The 10585-nt window shown below is 44.2% G+C and overlaps 1 protein-coding gene across 1 annotated transcript; it reads right to left on the reverse strand.

Moving 5' to 3' along the window:
• Positions 1-748: 748 nt before the first annotated feature.
• LOC149342695 (cathepsin B-like) lies at positions 749-10108 on the reverse strand. Its single transcript, XM_089545161.1, has 8 exons — positions 9958-10108; positions 8971-9104; positions 8033-8242; positions 5536-5651; positions 4677-4906; positions 3487-3603; positions 1244-1372; positions 749-857 (listed from the first exon to the last, which is right to left on the reverse strand). The coding sequence occupies exons 2-8, from the start codon at positions 9100-9102 to the stop codon at positions 781-783; spliced, it is 1011 nt and encodes a 336-aa protein (XP_089401287.1). The 5' UTR covers positions 9103-9104; positions 9958-10108; the 3' UTR covers positions 749-780.
• Between the last annotated feature and the right edge of the window lie 477 nt (positions 10109-10585).

Here is a 10585-nt window from a genome sequence, read left to right on the forward strand (position 1 = left end):
CTAGTTGAAGACTCTTGGCGGTTAATTGAGGAAAAACGCAGGTTGCTAGGTCAGAGAACCATGCTACAAATTCTTGCTTTAATTTTTATTCTGTACATAGCTACGGTGCAGCCTTTGCCGCGAGATTAACGCAAGGCTAACCCCAGCCGAGTGTGTCATTGAAACAACTAGAGCAAGTGATTTAATTGTGGATATAAAATAAAATAAACGAATGGGCATGAGTTTCATGTTAAGATAGCCGGTTGTCCCAAAGGGTAACAGCGTTGATTAAGAGAAAAACACAGCAGTGGCAGTATGAAGTCAGGTGGTCGTATGAGATTAGGAAGTTCGCTCTGGTTATCTCGGCCATTGCCGCCACAGGGCAGGGTCAATTGGGAGGGTTATTGTAGAGGCACTTATCCTACTGTGGACGTAGCCTATTGATGAAGATAATGAATCCTCACCCGCAGCTCACAGCCTCAATCTCGTCGGTTTTCGCACTTTGCGATGCGTTAGATCGCTGCTTCAGAGACTACATTCAAACATGCACGCAAGCAATCTTCGAAGGTGTAAAATTTGAAAGATCATGATGTAGGTTTTCACTGAAAATCTGCTTTTGGAAGCCATATTCGCTCGAATGAAGGGACAGCGAAGCAGCACTTCGGTTGCTGCGCGGTCTCTTTATAAGTATATGCACGCTTTTAAGGAACAAATTTATGAATGCGCATAATTTTTAGCAATTGACATGAAACTTGTGAGAGAAAACTCGTTTTTCAATTATATCAGAACACAGCAGACAGTTTATTCCTTCGGAATTCCAGCGTTGATGTCGTCCTCGATACCGCATTCGTCGTTACCACGGAGGATCTTGAAGTACCCTGCAAAGAAAATTGCAAATACAGCACCGGATTTTCCTTGGTAATGGATACAAGCTGGAGCACGCATTTGAATCTATGTTCACAGGCGCAATATTCCATATGTTCTGAAGCATAGAATGAATTACGATTGGTCTCTGTAGCGGTTAACGTATGCGGGGTCTATGCGCGCCAGTTTATACCCTCTCATAATAGAGCACTCGAAACCGCGCTTGCATATAGCACACCTGCATTACATGCATATTTTCAGGCCTATACAAACGAGACAAGTGGTGCCTACAGAAAGCAGAATTTTTGATACCAGGGTAATATCCCTCAGTATCGCAGCTTTACTATGAACTATACGTAACGAATATGAAAACTTTGCCACTTTATTTAGCAGCGCTCACCTTTGTCACCCCAGTCCTCGTTCCAGGAGTTCGCCACGAGCCAGTAGGGAACGCCGTCCTCCTTGCCCCATCCAAGGATCCGGATAGCGTGGCCACCCAGCTCATCACCGCTGTGCCTCTGGTAGACACCTATTTTAAAACGGAACGCAGCAGTTGTACGCTGTTTAGCTACTACAATGCGCACCGCTTCATATTTACTGCACGCTGGTTGGTTGGTTGGTTGATTTATGGGGTTTAACGTCCCAAAGCGACTAAGGCTATGAGAGACGCCGTAGTGGAGGGCTCCGGAAATTTCGACCACCTGGGGTTCTTTAACGTGCACTGACATCGCACAGTACACGGGCCTCGAATTTCTCCTCCAAAGAAATTCAACCGCCGCGGCCGGGATCGAACCCGCGTCTGCACGTGGCGGAAGCTTGGTTTTATGCATGTACTTTGTTGAGTGTGTATGAAGCCACTTAAAATCGAGCTTTTTGCATGCGCTGTTTCATAACAACAGCCGTAATTGGGGAGAGAGCCCAGTGGTCGCGCACGCGTTCGAGTAACTCAAATCGCGGCATAGGAAGCAGAGAGACAAGAAAAAGAAGTCGCTCGATCTGCTATTGTATTCAGCTGTATTGCATTTCTCTTTTTTGTATTTCATTACTCACATTTGTTTTGAAACGGCTGCCACAATTACAAAGCGGCACTGTCCCTACGGAAAGAACACGACTTCTGCGCTGACATTTCTAAGAAGGCACGCCAGCCAAAGGATGCGGTTGTCGGTTCCCAGAGCTTGAAGCTGGCATAACTTCGGAACTGGACCAAGTGAGTGGAGTGTTATGCTTTGTTTGTTTGTCTGCTTTGATGGGGTTTAGCGTCCCAAAGCGACTCAGGCTATGAGGAACGCCGTAGCGAAGGGTTTTGGAAATTTCGACCACCCGGGGTTCTTTAGCGAGCATATGTGTCGCAAAGTGTCAGAACAGCAGGGTTTGTCCGATTCGTGCCATGCTCTATTTGGGGCTCTGCGCTCGCGTTTCACAGAGATGCCAACCTGGCCGGCTTCTTTAACAAGCACTGACATCGCCCTGCACAAGGCCGTCTTTTGCATTTCGCGTCCATCGAAATGTGACTGTCGCGGTCGACACTTCATTCCAGGTCCTCGTGTTCAGCAGTCGAATACATTAGAAGCCGCTGCCACGAAGCTAGCGAGTTTATATTGCACCAATACAACGCTAAACCATAAATAATCAACTAAAATTGCACTTTCCTGGATTTTGTAGATCCAGACAGAAATCGACTGTCGACTGTCCCACGCATTAGTTATCTTAACCCTGATATTGCGGTCCGGAAAAAAAATCCAGGATTGATTCTGGTGTTCTGACTGCATATAGTCTTTGTTCAGAAAGCGTCCAGCGTAGCATGCAGAGCTTCGGCTGTCGCCGCTGCTAGTTTGCAGTGTGGCAAGGAACCAGAGCCCGTTTGCACGAAGCAAACTAGCCAGGTTAGTTCCCACTCTCGTCTCTTATTCGTAGCATAAACCGTCCCTTGGTTTTGTGGAAAATAAAAACGCATAACTACCGCATTTTTTAGGTGGACACCACCAGATCGTTATGAGGAAAAGGAAAATCGAGAAGGCTTACTAAAACTGAACTTCTGTGCCAGCGCTCGTGTATTTTTTCCTTACAGTGCCGTTGAGGTGTCGACCGAAAAATAAACCTGTCATGCGCTCTTCTTTTCTTGAAAACCAACTGAGAGTCTTGTCTGCGAATAAGACTAGACTGGGAACTAGACTATCCAATTTGCTTCGCTAAATAGGGCCCAGGATTTTTTTGGTAATGTAGGCCTTGCTAAGATTCGTCTCATTAGTAAAGCGAAAACGCTGCCTTACGCATCTCTGGCGTAAGTTGGCAGATGCTTGGACTGGGGTTCAGTCACTACTCAGCAGCAACTGACGCGTGACTATATATGCTGCTACAGAGGAGATTAGACATCGAAAGAATCGTGTACTGGTATTAAGCTTTCGCCATTATGAGGGGTGATTTTTTTTAGTGTGTACGGATTTTTATTTTAAAACCTGCAAGCTATGCGTCGGTGCAGTTTGTGCAGAGGGAATCCAGACTCAGCTCCCACTCATTGAGCACTTGCAATTTGCAACCGCTCAGTGCAACCGCTGCAAACGCTCGGTGGGAGAGAAACACCGAACCTATTAGACCAGCTCACGTGACCGGTGACCTTCGCTGTAAAAAAGAATGTGCACTCACCGCTCTTGTACTGGAGGAAGTCAGCGTAGACAGTGAAGTCGGCTTCCACTGGTCCGTGCTTGAAGATTTCGGTTTTAATCTGAGTCTCGTCACCAACGATGCTGTAGACTTTCTTTGCTGTAGAAAAAGTGGCAGATGCACTAATAATTAGTAAGGTTGTTGATAACGGTACCAGCTGAAGCTAAGTAGGCTTTAGAAATCAATGACTGAACCAAACCATGTCATAATACTTTTATTACAGGATCCCACTTCAAAAGAACGCCAACTGTACCTCTATTTTGGTTTGGTTTGCACTGACTGTTTCGATTTCCATGGAATCAGTTCTAACGTTAACCTAAAGGAATTTCGTTATATGTCATCTCGTGCGCATCCAGTACCTGTCATGCCACCTTGAACTAAGACCGCACTTTTTATGGCTGTTTACTCCTACTTGCTGAACACCATATTATTTGCAAAACATTTAAATCGAAAGGGCTACGACAACGAGAAGCAAGCGACCTATGATTGCTACTTTTATTCGTCGCCATGCTAGATGAAGATCCTGTAATGACAGACGACGTGTGCGAGAAAATTCTTTACTAAAAAAATGAACACCATAGAAGTATAAATGCACCTTACATCGAAAAGGCCACCACATTGCGATGAGAAATAGTGTTCAGTGAATGCTAATTTTCGCATGACAGAGCGAAAAACTTGTTAAGTGAAAAAAAAAAAAAATCCTATCGTATTCAAAGCCAACGAAGTAGTATATAATTGCTCGCGGTAGATGACGCATTATTTTTCCCTCTGAGTATTATCTGCGCCAACTTGACTCTTTACTCGTTCCACAGATTTAGCAGAGCTTCTCCGCAAGTAATTGCCTCTGTTGAAGCGAATTTCGTTGCAGGAAACGGATACGAGTATCCTGACGACTCAAGTGCTGGCTCGAGTCGCTGCACCGATTATTGGACCCATTCCACCGCGGTGAAAGGATGCTTTGCATGAAAAAACATCAAAAGTCGCACTAATTTCTGGCAATATTCTCTATCCAACAATTTCTCAGCCGCCATTTGTGCCATCGAAATCAGAGAATAGCTATTTTCTAATTCGACATCAAATAAGTGTTTCAGCTGTTTCACATTCCGAAAACATACCAGAATTGAGGTGCCTGTCAGCCCAGTATGTCTAGTATATTCGGTTCGGCTACTTACCGTAGTGCTTGTCTTCGCTGTAGCTCTTCTCGTAACCCTTGCGGCAGGTCTTGACGCACTTAGGCGTTGGCTTGGTTTCTGTGCAGTTGGGGAGTGGACCCACGGTGTGGTGCTCGCATGGGGGGAAGTAGTAGGGCTGGCAGCCGTCGTCGGTGCCGTACAGACCGCCGGTGACGATGCCGTCCGACTTGTAATACTCCCAGGCAGCCGACGGGTAACCACCGTTGCATCTGACGAAGAAGAATTTTGTAACATGATAATCAAAAGTGTTAAAGAACCGTGGAGACTCAAAATCTTCGCTAGGGAGTCAGAGAGTGCGTGTAATGCAATATTTTGAACGACCGAAACCTAAGCGAGTTTTGCTTTAAGGCAGGTTTTAACTTCCTTTACTCAATAAATTCCAAACACTTATGGCAGATAGGTAGCCTAAGGGCAATATAGAGGAACCACGGTCAAGAGAAGTTGTCGGCATTTAAGTCTTTTAAAAAAAAAAGAACAAATGCCAGTAGGGGAGTGGCGCCAAGAGTGTTGTGCTTAACGGAATGCATTGTTGTCACGTTTTCTTCGAAGCGCTGTAAATAAATATAATTTGTTGTTTTTCACAGCGTTTATTTCTTACGGCAACAAGAAGCTACCTGGTATTTTCAGTGGTCGAGAAAGTACGAAATGTATGTTAGCTGATTTTTTTATTCCAAAATTATTGCGCCTGCTCTTAGAAGAGGACCGATAATAATGTTTCTACGATTCTGGTTTCGGAGAAAGATCTCCTACAAAAATTGCATTCAGTCGAGATTAAAACTAAAAGAAAAATAAGGAAGAGTAAAATTGCTGAACTGGAATAAAACTACTGATATCTCACCCGTCACCGCAGCTATGGCAGCAAGTGAGGAGGTCTTCGGCCGAGATGTTCACCTGTACTTTTCCTTTGCTCTGGATGCAGACTCGGTCGGACATGGCTTCAGTGGCTCCAAAAGCCTGCAGTATATTAAAGCCGAGTTTAGTCAGCGTCGACACTTTCTCAGTCAAAATCTTTGCTATGACGGAAGGTTCACTATTTCGTGTGATATTCGTTTTGGCCAAAGTATTTACTGGAGGCGGGGACACGTTCCCTAACCGCCTCCAATGCAATGGATGACTGAAAATTTCTTTACATTGCGCATTTGTACTTAACAACGAAATTTTTCAATCCCTGTGATGATACCAATAAAAGAAACCATTGAAATCAATCTTGCCACGAAGACAAAAGAAGCCTTCATTTTGGGCACTGTGAATTAAGCACGTAGAAGGTTTCGTAAAATGCTTGCAGCAAATCAATTATAAAAACCCACATTAATTATTTGATACTCGGTGAAGAGATGTATTGAATCCTCACAGTGTATCTACTCCTAAGTTCTTAGTCGTGTTGCTTCGGAAAAAAAGCCGATTCTCACATTCCCTCTTCTAAAACCTTTTATACTACAAGAAGTAATCTTATTGTATATTTCAATAATGGTGCACGAGCACACTTGACTTTCTGAATCAAATCTAAATGTGACTGTACTCGCGATGGCAAGCCTGTAATGAAAAAGGAAAGCGACCAGTGAGCAGGATTAAAGAGGATTGAGCAATAAGAACAGGTACTCTTAGTTCCCGCTTTATCTAGCTCTTCGCTTAATCTTTCACTGAAATCTAACGCACATTTAAGGGGTCATTAGTAGAAGCAAAAGTGTATTGAAAAAAATTAACAAACTTCATTCTCACTCATACTTGGAGGGTAATCCCTCACTGCCAGCGAAGGAAGTGTTCTTATCGTACTGCTTCGACTCACATGGACCGGCAAATGCTTGCTCTGTTTCAAGCCACAACAATCTCGACACCAGCTTTTTGTAATGTAATAAAGCTAAAGTGAAGATGCAAAATTTCAACTGTCGTAGCTAGAGCGTACACCTCACGGCACAATGTTCAAAACAGAACGTGTTCGAAAAACGTAGTTTGTTGGGCAGCCTGTGTGTAACGCATTTTTTACGCGTTATGAATGCCGCCCTATGCAAGCTGCGCTGCTCCTCTGACTGCTCTTATTGTGTTCTTATACCTTGAGCATTCATAGCAACTCATGACCCAGCAGCTACAAGCTTCAGATATTACAGCAGGCCTGGCGTTTTTAAAGCAAGTCGTTATCAGGAATTTGGGACAGCTCCTAGCAAGCGCTGAAGCCTTGCAGCCTTTGCAGCCCCAAAGCTAGAAGTCTTTTGTTTTGGTTTAACTAACCACATCAGCAACGGGCTCTATTTTTCAGCAGTGTTAAGGTTCCAGGTGATCTTCCGCCACGAGAAAGGCAGCGGCGTCTCGATGCCTCACTCATATTTCAAAACTCTTCAAATTTTATGCTATGCGTATCAACGGAACAACGAAAATTCTCAGGATTTTGGAAGTGAAATAAAAGATATTTGAAAAGCTGACAACTCTAATCGCTTTCTTTTTTGAACCTGATCGAGACAGGACAGATCTACATTTTTCAGTGCCGTGTTTGTCGAAGAGAAAAAGTAGAAATTCACTAGAAATAGGCATTTCATAACGCGGTTGCTCCACCTCAAGCTGTAAGGTATAAGTCAGTGCGTCCGCGCACACACGTATATCTCGAGCCGTGGTCGTATTGCGAACTTGACTTCGAAGTCCCCGGCTTTGTGAGTCTTATTTTTACCACATTCCTTTACAGCCGAATGATTTTTCACCTCAGGGAAGAGTAAGCCCTGATAGACTTCAAACCGGAGGGGCACTTCCTCTTAGTGATGTGGTAAACCTTGGCTCCATTCTTGTTCTTTCTTTCCTGGATGCGTCTTGTTTTGAGGTAAATTTGATATTGGCTCCTAAAGAACTTTACTCGTTCAGTTCTTGATAGCTCCACCGGTTTGGCTCCTGAACATATCGTTACATGAAGTGGATTTCATATTGCCTCAAAAGACATTGTATATATTTGATTCAAATAGAATAATATTTTACTGTAATAGTTACAATGTTTAAGATTTCAAAAAAAATTGAAAAAGGCCCTAGCGGCCTAACATAGGCTGCGCAGATAAAGAGCCACACAGGTAGAACCACCGCTGCAGACCTGAATTTTAAATAAATACCGCCCTTACATTCTTGCATGCACCTCACTGTGGAATAAAAGTCAAGTAGCGAGCTGTCCCGAATTCCTGGTAACAGTTCCCAAATGGTTCCTTTCTGAAGACAGCAGCTAAGACATACAGGACCGCGACGTTAGCGCAATGCGCTTGAAATTTATTCTGAGTTTTGGTGTGTGGAAGAAGCCGCGCATTCCTTTTTTTTTTCAGAACAAGCAGAGACAAACGACGACCCTGTTATTCCTAGGCGCTTACCCAACAAGATCCGCAGGTCGACTGGTCGCGGATGACGTGGATGCTGTTGCAGTGGGACCATTTCTCGCGGGCGTCGAAGGACTCGGGGAGGTCATTGGGGATCTCTTCGTGGTAGTGAAGCGGCAGCCTGTAGTTCTTGCTGTCGGGGTGGACGCCCATGAGACCCTTCAGGTAGCTGAGGGGAGTGTTCTTGGCGAAATTCCTGCCGGCCTGGAGATAAAATTCAACCCAACGTTGTAAGAAGCCCTCGGAAACGTCGCCCAACCGACTTTCATGAAATCCATTCGAAGTGTTTTGAGTGCTGGAATACCCGAATTGTCTCGCTGCATACCACAGGCGCCCAAACTTTTATCTCAAACGGGTTTTCTTTAAATAAAGGTAGCTGCAATGGCATGCAGAAATCGTTTTTTTTTTCTAAGTTGAACGAATAACTTTAGTTCATGACGAGAGCCAAATGCTTTTATAAGCTATATGCTGACAAGCGGTAAAGCACTGCATTTGTATATTTCTAATCACATACTGCGCAGATGTTGCTTTCGCAATCCTCCAGGTTTCACCGGAGCTAAACCACAGCCAAATTTTTTTTGAGCCACTGAGGAACCTTGTTTGGCCGCCACATTGTGATCATCCTCTACGAAGCCCCTCTATAGAGATAGATCCACAAGGAACTAATTTTAACAAGTTTTATGTAGATATGCGCTAAGCACAAAGGTTGCCTGAAAGAGAACTTCAAACGCTTTCTCGGCAAATTTCGTTCAGGTGGTTTTTCTCAACCTTTCAACGAAAACGGGTCAGACACTCATAACAGGAAACCTTTTTAAAGAAAAAACATGCAATCCAAGAATATATGTAATTAGTAGCAAATATGTAATGTTTAAAAAAATAAGACCCTGAAGACTGCTTGCTGTACAACGAACAAAGAAAAAACTGAGGCTCACCTTCCATGTGGTGTTCAGGTTGTTGATGAAGTTAATCATTTCATCGGAGAGCGGCTGCACGTGAGGCGGGTGCAGCACGCGGCTTTGTGCCGCCGCCACGAAAAGCGCACACACGAGGAGGACCTTCATCATGCCTGCAGGGGAACAAGCGAAAAAGAAATTAATTTGTCGGAACGTAACTCTAGCTTTGAGTTCATCCCTATTTAACGTAGCTCAGAGCGCAACATGTGAGGCTGCACACAAATTATTTCAGCCTGGGATGCCGCTTCAGAAGAATACGATGTTGGGCTAGTTGTTTTTCTGACGAAGCATTCATTTTTTTTAGCGCGAGCACTTTTTAGGCTGCACCTGCGCAGGCCTGTGGATATATATGCCGTGGTTCTGCCTTCAATAAATCAGTTGCAAGTATCGCCGTCTTTGTCTTTCTTTTCTTCTGTGTCCTGTAGTGTTTGCGCTAAAAAGATGAATGCGTCGACACCGCTTCAAATCACGGCAAAATGAATAACTGGTCGAATAAGTACAGCTGGAAGCGCTCTTACGCTCCTAGATACGCACGGCGCGAGCCAATGGATATATAACAATTTTAAGAGGTAAATGAACACAAACTTCAGAAGCATGGCTTGTTGGCGCATGGTCGACTGAGAAATTGGGCATGTCTAAGTGTGATGTGAAAATATATCGAGCGGTTACGTTTCAAGCCCAAACCTCACGGATTACTTTGGAGGAAAACTTATCGTTTAAGCCCGGGAAAAAGATGTGTCTTTTACATTACAGCAAGCATCTTTCTTAGCAAGGACCGCCTCCATTTTCACTTGCGGACTTCATCTATCCACGAATTAAATGTAACGGCCTTGTATGTCTAAAACAAATTAGTTAAACATTTTAAAGAAATTTGTGAATAGGAAAGCGCTATAAAGATTGCACTGCTTTGCGGTCGCTTTCAAATTACAAAGACCGCTAAGGTAATACATAAAAATGGCGGCTCACCTGAGCTGCGGTTGACCTGAGACGCCCACCTGTCGGACAGAGAAAGTGCGCCTCCTCTTATAGCAAGGAGAGGCGAAAAATTCTATTGTAATCTTATCTATGACGCGCCCTCGTGATGTAGCCACATCACATGCTAAACAATGGAATTGTTATCGTCGACTCTTTGTAAGGGTACTGTGAACTCATGTCCGGTGTCTTGCGCTTAACTCGGCCCCAGGGGCTTTTGCGTCAATGATGAAAATTGTTCACGCAAGTGAAAGGAGCTCGGCGAACATAGGAGCCTCCTGACCGGATAACGTGCGAATGTACCGAACACCTTGGATTTTCGACAAGAGAAGATCGCAATAGCAATGCCCAAATAGAAATTTGTGTAATTGTCTTGCTTTCACCCCAAGAAATAGAAAAAGAGAGCCTGAGACTGTCGGTCGCTTATGTATTTTTTCTTAGGAATTCAGTAATCTCTGCCTTTTTGATACCTAGCAGCGTGCGGAACACCTAAGCCACCTGGTTATTGCTGCCTTATGCACATGAGCATTCTTTAGCGCCGGCGGGAGGTGTTCATTATTGGCTTTGAATGCCGACAGCTGGTAACACTCGGCGCCTATTTTTCTACGAGGTTTTGGAGATA

Source organism: Amblyomma mixtum, chromosome 5, assembly GCF_055824585.1.
Source record: "Amblyomma mixtum isolate Tamu chromosome 5, ASM5582458v1, whole genome shotgun sequence".
NCBI lineage: Eukaryota > Metazoa > Arthropoda > Arachnida > Ixodida > Ixodidae > Amblyomma > Amblyomma mixtum.